The sequence below is a fragment of the Recurvomyces mirabilis genome, assembly GCF_035927965.1.
Source record: "Recurvomyces mirabilis strain CCFEE 5264 chromosome Unknown scaffold_38, whole genome shotgun sequence".
In the NCBI taxonomy this organism is placed as follows: Eukaryota; Fungi; Ascomycota; class Dothideomycetes; order Mycosphaerellales; family Teratosphaeriaceae; genus Recurvomyces; species Recurvomyces mirabilis.
The window spans coordinates 114,929-131,385 of record NW_027041972.1 but is presented as its reverse complement, the minus strand read 5'-3'; the positions used below and the strand labels follow the sequence as shown (position 1 = coordinate 131,385).

The following is a 16,457-nucleotide window of genomic DNA, read 5'->3' as shown; positions in this document are numbered from 1 at the left end:
GAGGTCCCATCGCGCCGCCGCAATCGCTGCTCTCTCATATGGCAATGCTGGCAGCTTGGTTCAACCCGTCCACAATACGACTTATTTGTGGCCAATGCTGGCGACTGCAGATCATGTAAAGGGTCATCGTAGTCGATTAAACTCTGAAGACATCCAGTATGGACCCGAACTACTCACGACTTGGCAAGCTTTCGTCTCTTCAAATTTCCTTGGCATTCGCTCTTGGCTGAGCTCGGAAGCCAATGTCAGACATCACCGATATGCAGTCTTGACATGGCTCTCGACTATGGCATTCTCCAAGTCTGCAGACTTGCGAATCTTGCAAGCGTTGGCTGCCTTTATGCCAGGGAGAGTGCTCTCCTCCTTCGTCGGACCAGACGCAGACAACTTCAACCCCCCATTCGGTATTGAGTGCACCGAACGTGTCCTGCGTGCGAAAGTCCGCAACCACTCGTTGGGCTATCGACAGAGTCGGGAACACCAGTGGAACCGTCGTCGAGACGACTCGAAACGAAAGTATGATGATCGCCGTCACTCCAGCTACACGAGCGCCCATGAGCGAAAGATCTCGGCTTTTGTGAATGGGTTACTGGCGCAGAAACACACGGCAGATCCTGAAACTCCATACGTCGATGATGTAGCATCATACCTGAGAATCGAGGATGCTATGTCGGATATCCGTCCCTTGTTCCGATCTTGGCACAATAATCGGTTGCCGTACGAGTATGTATCTGAGCTTGAAGGGAGTATCGCGGCCTCGACAGTCACTACTTTCCGCGTTCTTGCGCTTGATCTGCAACCACCACAGCAGTGGACGGGTGTCGTTGGTTTCGTCTCCGTGAACGCCCTCTTCGAAGCGGCGGCTCCTGTACTACCAATGTCTTCCTGGACGCTCGAGTCCCATCCCACTGTGACATGCCAAGAAAGGAAACCGTTGCTGAAGAGTGGTCCACTTCTCAGCTCGTTCGTGGAAAGCCTGGAACAAATCATTGGCCATCGCAGGTCCGAGAGGAGATATCTGGCAGATCTTGAAGGTAGCTTGAGAGCTCTACAAGACACTTATCAAGGGTCCGATGTGGTGGATTCCTCCATTCGGCCCGCCCACGTGTACGTAACGTACAATCTCTTCTGCGAGCGGCAAGTTCGAGAACTTTATGAAATCATCGAAAGTAGACTGAGAGCGCATGTAGCGACCTCTGCGCTGACTGTGGTGCATCATTGGCCAAGGATCTCACCAATGCTTCTCTTAGAGCAGCTCTCACGAAAGCAACGACTCCTTCGATCTCACGAGTGGCGTAAATGCCTGGTTGGGTACGGCCTTGCTTTGACAGCGATGCAACGAGCTCGGCGTCTACTTGATCTGGCCGAGCGTCCACTCGAGTTGGAAGCAGAGCTTCGAAATGTTGGTCACCAGAATTGGAGCGCCCTGGAGTATCCGGATTCGCTTCTGATAGAGATTGAAGGCGGCATATTGATTCGAGAGGAGCAAGAAGGGATCGCCGTAGAGATGAGAAACGGTCGTGAGACACATAACGTGACCATGCAGATGAACATGGGAGATGGCAAGAGCTCGGTCATTGCACCGATCGTCGCCGCAGACCTAGCGGATACGTTGCAGCTGGTCCGAATGATCGTGGCGAAGGGGCAGTCGAAGCAGATGGCCCATACATTGATCGCTAGGCTTGGTGGTCTGGTCGATCGTCGAATATATTATATGCCAGTCTCGCGGTCTCTAAGGTTTACTAAGGATGAGGTCCCAATTGTGGCAGAACTTCTCCAAGAATGTATGGCGGAGGGTGGAGTGCTTTTGGTTCAACCCGAGCATATCCTGTCCTTCCAGCTTATGGTCGCCGACAACGCCATCGATGGAACTACGGACACTGCGAAGACATTGTTGAGCGTGTTGAGGTTTCTTGATGACTATGCTCGCGATATTGTTGACGAGTGCGATGAGAACTTCAGCACACGCTTCGAGCTCGTGTACACCATGGGTACACAGCGCACTATTGAGTTCAGTCCAGATCGTTGGATTGTCCTCCATCAATTCCTCGATGTGGTCAACGAAATCATGCCATCAATCCAGTCCGAGTCGCCACAGTCGATCAAGATCGGGCCGCGCTCTCCCGGTATCTTCCCAGGATGTCGCATCCAACGGCAAGACGCTGGGACGCTTTTGATAGGGCGGATTGCAGACCATATCTGCCGTTTCGGTCTGGAGGGATTTCCAATTGCCAGACAACCACCAAAGGTACGGAAGGCTGCTTGCCATTACATGGTGGAGACGGAGGTGAACGACAGTATCATGGAAAATTTGGAGGCTGGTGGCTTTCTGAACGGCGCAATATATCAACAGCTACTCTTGCTTCGTGGTCTCTTGGCCGGTGGTATCTTAGTGTTTGCTTTAAGTCGAAAGAGATGGCGAGTGAGCTATGGACGGGCCAATCGACTCCCCCCCACGCGATTGGCCGTACCGTATCGTGCTCGAGACACGCCGACGCAACGGAGCGAGTTCTCACATCCCGATGTGGGCATTCTACTCACGACGCTGTGCTATTACTACGACGGTCTGAATAACGACGATCTTCTCCTTGCGCTGAATCATCTCATGGAGTCGGATCGAGGAGACATCGAGTATCAATCCTGGGTGAGAGAAGTCCAAGTGCTTCTGTCCGTTCTCCGCCATCTGCAGGGGATCAACCTGAAGGATGAGCTGCAGTGCGCCTCTGAATTATTCTCATACCTGCGATACGTCAAGAAGGTGGTCGATTACTTCCTATCACACATCGTCTTCCCGAAAGAGATCAAAGAATTTCCCACGAAGCTCTCCACGTCCGGCTGGGATATCGGCAAGACGAAGAAGCGCATCTTGTCTGGGTTCAGTGGCACGTGCGATTCACGACATCTCCTACCCTCGGCTGTCAAACATCTGGACCTACCTCGTCAACAGCACACGAACGCTCTGGTACTTGAGTATCTTCTCCAGCCCCAGAATTCTGTCCATATGATGGATCGATCTGAGGTTCGTGATGAGATTTCCGATGCTGAGCACGCGCTGAATACGGTGCTGAAGCTCGAGAGGCCAACTCAAGTGATTCTTGATGTTGGTGCCCAGATTTTGGAGCTATCGAATCTAGACTTCGCCGGAGAGTGGCTTCGGCGGACTACAGACATCAAGAAGGCTGCTGTAGTCTACTTGAATGACTGCGATGAGATCTGCGTAGTCGATCGTCGAGGTAGGACCGATCTTCTGCACACCTCTCCATTCAATGCAAGATTGGAAGCATGCTTGGTATTCCTGGATGATGCCCACACTCGTGGCATAGATTTGAAGCTGCCCAGAGATTATCGAGCGGCTGTCATTCTGGGCCCACATGTAACGAAAGATCGACTTGTCCAGGCGTGCATGAGGATGCGTCAGCTCGGCAAGGGACAAACGCTTGCCTTCTGCGTACCGGATGAGGTGCGTCTTGAGATGGAAGAGATGATGGCCGCAGTACCGAATACATCTCTCGGTGTGGAAGAGATCCTCAAGTGGGCGATCATGGAAACCCAATCAGACATCCGCCGTAGCACCCCTCTGTGGGCTGTCCAAGGCCGACGTTTCTTGACACACGAGAAGATCTGGGGAAAGGCCATCAAGTCTTGTGATACATCGGAGGATGTGAGCCTTATGAGTGAACTGCTAGAAGACGAAGCTCGGTCAATGAAGATTCGATATGGAATAGACCGCTCATCGAACGACGCTTCGCATCTGGATCGCTCGAAGTCTCCGGCTATGAAAGCGATCGCTACTCGCTGCGCGGAGTTCGAAGGACTCTCCTTTCGCTCCAGCTCCTTACACGAGGAGCAGGAGCGTGAGCTTTCTCCCGAGATCGAGCAAGAACGCCAAATTCAGAGAGCACCTCCAGCCGCTGCGGAAAAGCATCAAGTGCATCCCGATCTGTCAATATTTGTGGAGACGGGTGTTATCAACTTGAAATCTACTGCCTACTTCCCTGCCTTTCAGGCACTGGACGACTCGAGCATTGCCCAAGACTTCGATCTATCGCAACTCGACTGCGCCAAGCAGATGTTTGTCACCAGTGATTTCGCAAGGACTGTCCGAAAAGACGGCGTTTGTTATCAATCTGATGCGTTCCAGCGTCCAGTGCAATGGATTCTTACAGGTCTCTCCTCCGACTCAACGATTGTGGCATCCCTCCTACTCATCAGTCCGTACGAGGCAAATCTTCTATATCGTACGATGAAGTGTGAGAACAAGACGTCACTTCATGTCTATAAGCCTCGGACCAACGCCGCGTACCGTGCGCTAGATGATCTGAGCTTCTATTCTGTGCCGTGCCGACCTTCGCAGGTGTCTATCCCGCGTAGTCTTGCTCTCCAGCTGGACTTGTTTGCCGGACAACTATACCTGTCATCCTACAGCGATTATATGGAGCTTTGCAGCTTTCTTGGTTTGTACACAGGCTCCGTTTCAGACGCTATGGCAAAGTCCGGATGGATCGTGGCTCCTGATGGCTTCATCAACCGAGATGGCGAGGGTCGTATTGGCGGAGAATCAGGTTTGACCAAGAGTCCCGTCAGCTTAGCCAGAAGCCTCTTGTCCAAGATTCGAAGGGACGGCAGAAGCATCGCGGGGACGCATATGGGAAGCCTGCTCAATGGTCAGCTACTGCGAGAGTTGGAATTTCGCATAGGATGATCTTGATCTGGCAGTAATGAAGTTATGTATCTTAGACGAAAGTATCTTGTGCATCAATCCTCCCAATTTCTGGACAGACTGCCCAGTGTGGGGATCTTACGCTCCATTTGATTCCTTCTGTCCAGGGGCGTATCGAACCTCGAGCATCCTTACCGTCCTGGAGCGACGAGCATTCCCAATCGAAGGGCTTTGGAAAGGTACATTCCGATGCGTAAAAAGCTGAAGGAACATGGCACGGTATTATATCGCAGGGCAAGACCTGCCAAGATCTCAGGGGATTAGTAGAGGCTGATGGTAACCTCAAAATACCCACCTCCTAGACCGTCTTCTTCACTTCATCCATTTCGTGAGCCGTCAAATTTCGTGATGTGAATAGTGGTCTCGTACATGTATCCTCCTCTTTCGTGTAACACAGGGCGGTCTCTGCACTTTGCGCAACACTTTCATCGTCTCCAGCTTCCCACTGCATAAAACGAGGTTGACCTATGCCTCGCTACCAGCACGTCTGGGATTTCTCTTCGCAAGGAACAGATAGTTTAGGCTTGGATTTTGAACTCCTAGACAGGATAAATATCGACCCTCCTCGGGACCATATCCACTGGTGTGTCGCAATTCCGCAAGAAGCTGAGCTGTGTCTGTAGAACCAGCATACGTCAGGCAGCCATTATACAGTTGATCGACTTCAACATATCCTAGATTGAGTGGTCGGGTGACGAAGAATGTTGCTTCACCTATGGAGGTGAAGTTGGTTTCGGAGAAATGCTAGTAGGATTAGTCGACTGTGCGAGAACCAAGATGCAAGTAAGCGAAAAGGGCGTTGAAATGAGAGAGTACTATGAGATGCTGTCGCAGTGAACGATGTCGTGGATGGCACGCAAACCGCCCTCAGCTTTCAACAAGTTGTAGGGTTCCGCTTTCTGCTTCTACATCGGCTCTTGTGCCTCTTCTACTTTATACTGCGCATATAGTTTGTGATATTTCAGTCGGCATCGTCGCATCTGAAAGCTGCTTCCATATCTGTTCTGCTGAAGGCCGTATCTACGTCGATGAAATCTTCCGCCGATCAGACCGATTCATTCGGTTGCTCGAACTCGTGAAGCTACCCTGCCATGTAGCACGCGGGCCGTTGCCAGTGGCCACCTGCTCGTCACCATCGGACGAGGCAGAGAACGCAGAGATGGTAGCCGGAACAGGACTGCTTCGGCCTGCCGGAAATGGTGTCTCGTAGATCTCCAAGATTCCTTCCAACAATGACATGCTCTCCGGGTCGTTCGGCTCTAAGTCCTCCGCACCGTCCAGCTCCTCGTTGTCGAGTTCCCCTGCAATGATACGCTCGGAGTTCGGATGTGATGGTTGACTTGGCACTTTAGAAGCTCGGGGCGGCTGTGAAGGTTGCATAAATGGCACTTCCACCTTCTCGAGTGTAGGCACACGAACAAAGTGGTTACTTCGCCGCCAGCGAAGAAGAACCATACTAACGCCAGCAAAGATGAAGAGGCATGCGAGCGCAGCAGCAGTGATGCCAGACGCTTGTGCCCTTGTTAGGTTGCTGGCAGATGTCTGAGTCGAAACGGACTGGCCCGGTGCTGTGGTAGGAGTCGCAGAACTTGTTATGAGGATAGTAATGTACGAAGCGGACTGTGAAGCCGGCGTAGGCGCCAAAGTCGTCGTAATGGTTATGGCAGTAGGGAAGGACGCCAAGGATAATAGGGGGCCTGTACGATTGCAGGCCAATAATTTTACGTGATTTTCATTGGAGTCGCTGCTGTTCCAGCTTTTCTGTCGAGAAGACAATAGCCGCGGCGCCATGTTGTATCTGTATCGATAATTCGAGGAACATCCGTTTTCTTCCACCGGGCATCACAGCGCCCCTTATAATCGCATCGCAAACCATGCGCTGCGTTGGCCATGTTTATAAGAGCGTGCCGTTTCACCTTCGATGCCGTGCCACCGCAGCAGAGTTCGCGCGAAGTCGGTCGCCCTATGCACGTACGCTCATATGGAAGGAAGGTGGCACAGCAGCGCGTAGAAATCTGGATACCATGCACGCCACTGGCCGATGATGCCAAGCACCAAAAAATCAGCCTATGGTTTGACCGCAACCAGGAGCATCTTCCAGAATCATGTTGTACCTTCTACGTTACTTCTCTTCGCACCATGTTTTCCGCTTCGATTCCGAAGCAGGAGTACAATTAGCTCCTTCTTGTGTCGTCTCTCCCTCGGGCACAGCGGAACGCTGTGCAAGCACGTCCATCTGTGGCAGTGTCATGATAGCCGCTGTCAGGTTCCTGGCTTTGACTTCGACTATAGCGCTCTGATACTTGACGATTGCTAAGCCATAGACTAGTCAAACCTTGATCCAGAGGCCTTGAAATCGGCAAAGCTTTGTACACATCCAACACTTTGACGTCGTCGGCACAGTCAAAACTTACACACTTTTCGTTCCTACTGCGCTTATCATTATAGGCTGTGCTAAAAGTGATCGACGCCGCAGGCGGCTAGACAAGTAACATACTACTGCATACGCCATCCATTGCATCAGCATTATCCCTCGGCACAGCCACGCTCCCATCAACCAGATGGCTCGTTTCGGGTCGATAGGATGGCTGCTTGATTGCACCACATGTTCAGATGCTCGGTACAACGCCGCTTGAAGGGCAAGACGTGTGAAGCAGAGTGTATAGAGAATCTAGTCAGAATCTTGACTGTACTGCACAGTAGGGACTAACAGTTCTAGCTTATAGGAACGAGAATATATGAACCGCTGCCCGCAAACATGTTTTATCATCTCGGGATCTTTATCACCTCGGGGTCGTTGTCACCTCGCTGTCGTTGTCACCTCGCGGTCGTTGTCACCTCGCGGTCACTGTCACCTCGGGGTCGTTGTCACCTCGCTGTCGTTGTCACCTCGCGGTCGTTGTCACCTCGCGGTCACTGTCACCTCGCGGTCACTGTCACCTCGCCGTCGTTATTACCTCGCAGACCTTGTCACCTCGGGGTCGTTATCACCTCAGGACCACTGTCACCTCGGGGTCGTTGGCACCTCGGGGTCGTTGGCACCTCGGGGTCGTTGGCACCTCGGGGTCATTATTACCTCGCGGTCACTGTCACCTCGCGGTTACTCTCACCTCGCGGTCACTGTTACCTCGCGGTCGTTGTTACCTTGTGGTCACTGTCACGTCAGGGTTGCTGCCTCGTAGTCAATCCTAGCTGACTTAGCTTGTTCAAGTATCGTCCACTGGCGCATAGTACCGTCAAATTACTCACATCATTTTGGCGAACGCGAGAGTGGATCGGATCGATTCGATATCATGAACGCAAGGAAATGCGATACGTTGCATTATAGGCGCAATTATACAGTGCGAGCTCAATATAGAGTATCCTATATAGATTGCTAAATGACTGAGTTGAATTCATAGCGACGCCAAGACAGATAAACGAATGGACGGCGGCTCCAGGCCTACCAGAGAATCCTCCTTGTCAATACAATCTGTGATCTCGAAAGATAGGAGGCCTGTCAAAGACCATCGTCGGGATGGTAGATAGTGCTGGTTATAGTGGTCGTGGAGGTCGAGGTCGAGGTCACGGTCCTCGTGGTGGCGGAGTCCACTTCTGTTTGATCTGCCTTATACCATGCAGTCTGGGAGATCAAAGTGTCCCATGCAGCCCCGGGATTCAGAGTAAATAGGGTACCGTCGGTACGTGTACAGGCCGTATTGCTTCTCGAGCAGCAGAACCATCGAGGCTCTAAAGACGTGATCTCCACAATCGAAGATCCGCTGGGGTCTCTCCTTATGCTTGTAGGAGGACTTCGTGGCATACATGGCTGCTCTGATGAAGTCTCAATAATGGCACTGACGTTGTCAGATGGAGCATCGAAGGCCACCAGATCCCTGAGATTTCCTTCAATGTACCGAGGAATGAACGTGTATTCGCCGTCGTGGTTGACCTTGACGTGATGGATCGCGCCTCCAGTCTCGTCCGATGTACTTGGAAGACATAAATGTAAATTGCTTGTTGTTTGGGTTCGAGTACCTCGTCCAAACACACCACATAGTCCGAGAAGCCTTGTCGCCCATCGTCCTGGCTGCCGGTTTCGTGTGGCGCGACTGGTGGCAAGGGAAGGCTGATAGGGTGCTAGTGAGCTAGCACTGCCATAACTTGCACTTCCAGTGCCTCCGGAGCCGATAGCAGACGTGGTAGATCGATTGCTGAAGTATGGCCCAGAATTGACAGTAATGTGATCTGGCTGAGTTGTGGGTGGCAAGACACAAAGGCTTGCCGTCGGTGGGGCTGTGCCTGGAGACGATACCGCTGTGCCAACCATGCTGGTGTAATAGGCTCCAGGTTGGGTTGAGTAGAAGTATGCAACACTGCTCATCGTGACGACTGAGCCGGGAGAGGTGTATGTTGCCGCATTTGATGCTCCGCCTGAGGGAGAAGTAGTGATGGAGGCGCCCGCGCCCTGTGCCGTTGATGATCCACTAAGAATCGCTATGTTATTGGGAGTTGTAGAAGAAGATCCGCCAAGGAGACCGGAGATCGAAAGTTGACAAGCTCCATGGTCACAAGAAGCACCACCAACGCCTCCTTCCAACTGTAAAGCTGCGACAAAACGGAGTGTAGCGAATGTTGTGAGATAGTACAGTCGAGCCATATCGGATGCAACAACGCTGGGCACAGAAACACACCTGAAGCTATATGTAGTCTCAAGTCGTTAGGAGCATGTTGACGGTCTAAACACAGAGATCTAGTTTGAGTTAGCTCAATACAGTCACACTATATATAGCAATCTACTATTTGTGGCACCGTTCCATGCAGTCTAACACTGGCCCTTCACCTCTTTCTTACTTTTCGACCGAGACTTCTTCGGGGGAAGTACATTTTGGTTCATTTCTGTCCGTGGGGCAATAGCTGGTAGGAAAGCGTCCTGGTTGTTGTTGACCTGATGATGTGCAGGCTGTGGATGGGGCAAGACTGAGTCTACGGCATTCAGCTGCGATGACGCGTTGAGCATTGAGGGTCCAGCTCCGCCATCTGACTGATATGGCTGTGCGCATGATACCGCAGTTGGAGTTGCATTGGTCGGAAAGCCGCTCACGCCACAATGAGCACGCCACAGAGCGCCTTGGTGGGTCTCGAGTTCTTGTGAGCCACACGATTGCGCGATATTGAGCAAAACGCGAGTGAGTTCGGCTTGCTGCTCAGTATAATGACGGTTGTAGTCCCTCAACACCGTGATCGTATCATCCTTGCTTGTGATGTTCCTTCGAAGCTCTTCAATGTGCAAAATGTATGCAGCGAGGTTACACTGAGCCTGACGTAGCTGATCCTGCAGCACATTACCATGCGCAATTGCTGTATCGCGACTTTGATCGCTCTGCAGTTTCTCTTGCACGAGGGTCTCATGAGCATGCGCGAGGGTAGCATATGCCGTGGATTGGGCCGCTATCTGTCCACTCAGACTCTGGATAGTGCTGATCAGGTCATTATTGCGCAGGAACTGCTGAGGGACAAGACCGTGCGAGGACTGTAATGTTTTGTTAAACCCAGTGCTGTATTCGGGGAGGACCTGAGAAGCATACCACATTTGAAGGACGTGCCAAGTCATCGTCGCAATCGAACACAGGTTCCGGGAACCAGTCACAGCTGGCGTTACATTGCTCGAATGCTGACGATGGTAGAGCACAATTGACAAGCGCATGTGCTTGAGGAGCTGACGTTGACCCGTGTGCCTCAGGCTTAAATGCTTCCGCTTGAGCCCCAGCCATGGTTGACGCAAAAGTCGGCTTCGGCTTCTGGAGCAGTACGGTAGCCGGACGTCTCCTTATATGGCCGACAGCAGTCCTCACATTCACACAAGCATACACGAGACAGCCTGAGCTATATAACCAGTCAGATCTATTTTGGGCGTTGGCCGGTCGTATGGGCGAGCGTAACTCTGTAGCACCTCTTGTAAAGGGTGAGTATGAAATTCAAGTTGGGAAGCATGCTATTATGGTGTCCACTTTCTCATTCAGAGCGAAGAGTGTGCTAATCTCTACCATCGCTAGACCACCTTTCTGATTTCATACTGATGGCCTCCATACGTCCTCTGCTGCGACCATCGTACTTTCTTCCTTGTTCTTCTCCAATCGCTGGTGGAACGGTGTAGTTGCTTCGAGGAACTCGAGCCGTTGATACTGGTTGTAACGTTAGTAGCATAACCTGTGATTTGATACTCGGTTGTCGTACCTGCTTGATTGACTGGAGTATCATTTTCGAGAACACCAATTGGCGCGAAATCAATTCATCGTCGTGTGCGCTGATCCAAGACTGTACTTTGACCAGATCAAAGGTCCTCTCTTCTAACTTGTATAGACCTGGATTACTCGCCATCAAGAAGATGCAGCGGTTATGGATGCACCCAGCATGCTTTTCCTTGGCACGTAGCAGTAGCATAATCTCACGGATCGCTTCCGGAAAGACTCCCCTCGAAGAATAGAACAGGACAATGACATCGTCCGAGGCGTGCCAGTCGTTGCAGCAGTCCATAGTAGTAGGGGTGGGGGTTGACCCTCGAAAATGAACCCTACATCTACGAAGGAGGCAGGATGCCCAATGTGACTCGATATTGACTTGCCATGTCCTGCAAATAGTGTTGTATCTTCCGGGATCTTAGGCCGGATATTTATAGCACTACTTAAAGGCAAAGAGCTGCGTGCCCATCCTCCATAGGGATGCTTTTCGTCGAGCTCGAAACCCTACTCGATGCCCAGGAAAACGGTGCACTGGCGTCGACCCAGTGTCGAAGCCATTCTCGACATCCCTACCAAGCGCGAACAAGTCGCCCTGAACCGATTTCATGGCCATGCTTCAATTTGCAGATCCTGCTGCGGTCAATCACGACAGCGCCGCCTAATTTGGTTTTGTCCCGAAGGTTACAGCATTGCTCAGGACTTGCGTGAACTGCTCTATAGCAGGTCCGGTCGTATCTACGTCAATCCTCGACATCGTCAACACTGGGTGACTATGGTTCACGTCCATTGGTCGCTCTATAGGGCAACAAATATGCTTAGGCATCTCGAGACTCTGCGACCGGTCATGATATCTGCCTACTCTGATTACCCGCCATTAGAAGGAAGTGATCTGAGGACTTCGATCCAAGCTGGGATATGGCAGAGCGATCTGCAAGTCTGTGGAACATGTGGTAGACCGTGGAACGTTGTTACCCCGGGTTCAGACCGACTTCCAACAGCCACTGTACGCTACGCATGTCGTAGCTGCATCCGTCCTCCGCATGCTCCGCTACCAGCATACGACGATCGCTACCACACTACCGACTCTGGATTCTTGGGAGGAGACAAAAACACAACAAGAAGGCAATGGTCGAGACGAGTAGAGCAACGAGGGAATGAGACAAGACGGATCGACCGTATCCATATCCGTCTATCTTCGGTTCTTTGAGATCATATTCATCCAGGCATTCTAAATTCGAGATTAACCCTAATATTTTTCTTGATCATATCTATGAAGACGTGCCTTTGGAGCTCGTCCCGCGCTTGACACGTTTGGCAGTCCCGCTGGTAAGGCTTGTATTGCTTGGACGACGCTTGACCAAAACCGACACTGGACGATCGTCACGTTTGCGGCACTCGCATGACCAGGCCAGCGTATCTGCTACTTCTTCGTCGTAGAATGGCGTGTCTAGATGCTGTTGTGTGGAGAACCAGGCGACAGTTTGCGGGAAACCGCTTATCTGGCGTCGACGTTCTCCAAGTGCCAAGGCTATCGAGACCTTCTCGGTGGGATGACGCACAAAGAAACAGACCTTTTTGCAGAATTTGTTGCAGACGTAGCATTTGTCGGTTTCGAAGTCCATACATCCCAGTGATTGCTGGTCGTTCCAAAACCCGATCGAGCCGGTCTTATCGATGGACCTGAGACCCATCAATATCTTCATATGATCCCCTCTAAGACGGATCTCCCCTTGGCATACGTAGAAGCCGCACGAATCGAACTTCGGTGCACGTCGCAGTTCGAAGAAGAAGCTTGACGCAAGAAGTGCGAGCTTGACCTTGTTTAGTTGTGCGTCGTCTTTAGTTGCAGTAACGTGGCGAGACAGATCATCTATAGCTGAAATATCGTCCAGACGAGGCTCAGGGCCTGCAAACTCTATGTTGAGCCGGAAGTAACGGTCCAAAGCTTTCTTCCCGAGCGAGCATAACAGACTCCGCCAGGTGAGCTCGCCGTCCAGACTGGTCATGAAAGATCGACAAAGACGAGGGATGAACTTCGCTTCAAGCGTACGACGATCTGGATTGTTATAGGGACTCGGTGTTCCTGCTGCTGTACCTGTACCAAGTGACAGGACCGCATCCGTGCAATTACGCGGCCAGATACGATTACTTTCCCATAGGGCGATGTTGATAGGATTATTGTGGCGGAGTGCGCCGTCTTGGAAGGTCCCCAGCCCGTTCAAATCGAATGGAGCAAACATCCTTCCTCTTATTAATGGGATGCCCGCTGAAACAAGGGGACAGGACTTACCCTGGTGCTGCCGATGTGGCACGTCCGCTATAATTTCTGTCAGCGTTGCTATTGAAGAGATGTGGAAGAACATACGCTTGCCACAACAGCGGCTCCAGCGCCGAGTCCTTGGGCCTGATGGTATCGTACCCTGTCATGTCTGTTAACCCCTGACTGGATCAAGATCCCTGCCAGCTTACCATGGTTGGTACCGATATAGGCGGCACCGTTATAGTTCGTGATGATCCTCGTCGAGGCTCGGCCGGTAGTCGTTGTTGTTACCGCCATCTTGATTTGAGATACTCCTGTTTCGGGGTAGTCAAACATCCTTGTGTGTTCCCCAAAACTGTCCTGCAAGGTCTTGTTCAAGCCTTCTGACTTGTAGCAACTGTCTCGTACAATGCAACGCACGTATGACTGAAGTCGTGCCAACGAAGGAAATCTTTGGGTCAGTGGCGTGGAAAAAAATCTTCTTGCAAGGCCACGGAACGTCTGAACGGCCTCATGAATATCCCATTGCTTGGCAAACAGACCCAGCACGACTAGGCCACCTTCGTCTTGTTAGCGTAGCTCCTGCACAGCTGGTGAAGCACATACCTGCACTTGTGCCGAGCGCCAGGTCGAACAAAGTCTGGACACGGCAGGACGTTCCGAGCGACCGTTGGAGCTGAGATAAGAATTCCAGTGGAACAATCCCTCGAATGCCACCACCATCCACGCTGATGATTCGGATCCCAGCTGTCGGTGGCTTCAGCCGCACGAGCAAATCCGCATTCTTGTTACAGACCAAGCAAGTATCGAACGCGAAAGAATATTCCTCGTACTGTCGGGGAGCGCCGAAGCGCTTCGTGCACAGGTCGCATACGGTGTGCCTACACTTCAGGACATGCTCAGGCCGGCTTAGCAAGCAAATCGAGCAGAACATGTTGCTATAAGTGCAGAGCCACAGATCGCGAACGGATTCATGTTGTACTCGTATCTTGTGGAGTGCTGGTGCGCTGGTTTTGCCTTCATGCATAAGCTCCCAGCCACGGACAAATTCGCGATGGATGTGATCGACAGTCTGAGAGCGAAGTACACGATGTGCGTGTGATGTGCTGACTGAAGAGCTCCGCTGTAGGTATACGTCGAGACACTTGACAAGTTGGGCTTGATAGAGCTTGCGAAATGTCAACTGGGGGGAAAAGTCTGGCTGACCGTTAGTGCACTCGCGATCAAGACTGGGGGCACTCACGGTGCGAGCTTCGAGGGTATGCATCCATAAGTAGGCTCGTTGCAATCACGGTCACAAGGGCGCCATGCGGAGGGCCTTCAAGAGTGTGCAGGACCGCAGTAAGACAGTCTGCCAGGTTCGGTAGGGTGCTTACACCACGCCGGCTGGCGAGGAAGACGTCGAATTCGGCGACCGAATCCGACACCGTGTGCTCCAAGCACTGGGAGAACAGTGAAGCAAGGTGAGTCCCGCAGAAAAGCCTCATACCTATGAGACGCTCGGCTCGTGCTGCTTCAAGTTCATGATCGGCCAATCTGCGTCGTAGCGCCGCGTAACGTGCACCCTTCGACCCGGTCCCGAGCACGTACTCCACTGAGATGGACCCCAGCATCTGTAACTGCTCAAGCTTGCGAGCATCGTCCAGGAAGTCGGCCTCGTCAAGATCGGCGGAACTAGAGCCATCCTTAGATGAGGAGACGACAATAAAGCGCGTGTTGAGCGGACTCGACGCTTTGGGTCCTGGAACATCTTCGCATGAACGTATGAATCGTAGGACGCTGCTTAAGCCTCCGAAATCGTCGGCGAAGATGCAGACCACATCAGAAAAGGGAAGAAAGACGTCTCGGACCAACTGCAGGCGGACGCTTTCCGCGACCTCTGCTGATTGTGCCGGGAGCGGCCGGAATTGATGGCAAAGCGACTGTGCATGGTGCACCGCAGGCCCGCTGGTCACATCAATGTCCAGCAGGATAATAGGATGGTCGCTGTCCTTCGTACTGGAATCCAAGAACGCATTGCACAAGCTAGGATGTGTTTTGCATGCAGTAACCTTGTCGGCTAGGAGGAGCTGTTCGACTGCGACCTGTTTCTCTGTTGTGCCGATACATGCTAAGACCAAGGGCCGCTGAGCATCGCCATCCGGGAGCTGGTCTATCAGACGTTGGAGGCGCAGCGAGTCGGCGAGAGAGCTCTGTGTAGACGAGAGATGTTCGATGACAGCTGAGTGCTTACAACGCCGCATCGTCGGCAGTGTACAGTATAATGAAACGAGGGAGATATCTCGTGGCATGTTCTGAGCAGCGATACAGGCGTTATAGACAAGCAGTATCTGCTGCGACAATATAGGCGCTAGAAATAGCAGGAAAGAGTGGCTAATAATAAGTACGCTTCGATCACATCCCTACGTCACTCTCAAGCGTACAAGATATCTGCTGATTTCTGAAATAACATCATCGTCGAAGTTCCTCTATGGCCCAACGTGCTGTACACGGCGAGGGCTTGGGGAGTTTCTTCCTATGCAACGCTATGATCAATATCACACAAATGGACTTCGAGCCTGGCGTTCGCGACTTCGACGAAGCTAATGTTGTGCGCCTCCTCGGCATCTTCAAGCAAGAGGGCTGTCAGAGACATGATTCGGCTACTTATGTGCCTGCGATCCTCGTCAGCGGCGGTCTAAGTCGTCTGCAGCATGATGGCGAAGCTCTTCAAGACCTGAGAACTCAGAGTCCAGCCTTCACAGTCAAATGCTTGCACGGAAAGCACAGAGTGCTGGCGGCCAAGAGATTCCTCCCCAGCCACGACCAATGGTGGCCGGTAACATTATATACTCCTGGTATATCCATCGGATTGAACAAGGCTCCTTTACAAGCTTATCATCACAGACATGCCCGACATCCTCCAACAAGCCATTGTAGAAGAGTATCGCAATGAATTAACGTTCTCCGACGGCGATATCTTTCGTTCTTATCGAATAGCGAAGGACAAAGGAGATCGCAAGAGTGAGGAGAAATGGCTCGCTCGCCTATCGGCTGTTAAAAAGAGGAACATCCTGCAATTGCAAAAGGTCGACAACGGCGACCTCATCAATGGCTTTGATCGGTTATTGCCCTTTCTTGGTATGTGGCAGCACTTTCTTATCGGAGCGCTCAGCGGGGCCCTCCCAACCCACATGTGGCAGGTAATTCCGACCCTTTCCATGGCTGGTGATGATAAAGAGGCTGATGTTTGGGATGTCAGGAGATGACTCAATAC

At 51.9% G+C, this 16,457-nt stretch overlaps 6 protein-coding genes across 6 annotated transcripts; 2 read left to right on the top strand and 4 right to left on the bottom strand.

Annotated features, from left to right (window-relative positions):
- Positions 1 to 286: 286 nt before the first annotated feature.
- Positions 287 to 4,702, top strand: LTS14_010201 (uncharacterized protein; the record flags this gene model as incomplete). Its single annotated transcript, XM_064842878.1, has 1 exon — positions 287 to 4,702. One exon carries the CDS (start codon positions 287 to 289, stop codon positions 4,700 to 4,702), a length of 4,416 nt encoding a protein of 1,471 aa, XP_064689562.1.
- A 4,822-nt stretch (positions 4,703 to 9,524) lies between these two features.
- LTS14_010200 (uncharacterized protein) lies at positions 9,525 to 10,473 on the bottom strand (the record flags this gene model as incomplete). The annotated part of the gene is made up of 2 exons (XM_064842877.1): positions 9,525 to 10,232; positions 10,288 to 10,473. 2 exons carry the CDS (start codon positions 10,471 to 10,473, stop codon positions 9,525 to 9,527), a joined length of 894 nt encoding a protein of 297 aa, XP_064689561.1.
- Positions 10,474 to 10,770: 297 nt separating this feature from the next.
- Positions 10,771 to 11,236, bottom strand: LTS14_010199 (uncharacterized protein; the record flags this gene model as incomplete). Its single annotated transcript, XM_064842876.1, has 2 exons — positions 10,771 to 10,884; positions 10,937 to 11,236. 2 exons carry the CDS (start codon positions 11,234 to 11,236, stop codon positions 10,771 to 10,773), a joined length of 414 nt encoding a protein of 137 aa, XP_064689560.1.
- A 973-nt stretch (positions 11,237 to 12,209) lies between these two features.
- On the bottom strand, positions 12,210 to 13,498 carry LTS14_010198 (uncharacterized protein; the record flags this gene model as incomplete). The annotated part of the gene is made up of 4 exons (XM_064842875.1): positions 12,210 to 12,939; positions 13,232 to 13,258; positions 13,307 to 13,361; positions 13,411 to 13,498. 4 exons carry the CDS (start codon positions 13,496 to 13,498, stop codon positions 12,210 to 12,212), a joined length of 900 nt encoding a protein of 299 aa, XP_064689559.1.
- Positions 13,499 to 14,424: 926 nt separating this feature from the next.
- On the bottom strand, positions 14,425 to 15,444 carry LTS14_010197 (uncharacterized protein; the record flags this gene model as incomplete). The annotated part of the gene is made up of 1 exon (XM_064842874.1): positions 14,425 to 15,444. One exon carries the CDS (start codon positions 15,442 to 15,444, stop codon positions 14,425 to 14,427), a length of 1,020 nt encoding a protein of 339 aa, XP_064689558.1.
- Positions 15,445 to 15,671: 227 nt separating this feature from the next.
- On the top strand, positions 15,672 to 16,449 carry LTS14_010196 (uncharacterized protein; the record flags this gene model as incomplete). The annotated part of the gene is made up of 2 exons (XM_064842873.1): positions 15,672 to 16,038; positions 16,088 to 16,449. The coding sequence occupies 2 exons, from the start codon at positions 15,672 to 15,674 to the stop codon at positions 16,447 to 16,449; spliced, it is 729 nt and encodes a 242-aa protein (XP_064689557.1).
- Positions 16,450 to 16,457: the final 8 nt, after the last annotated feature.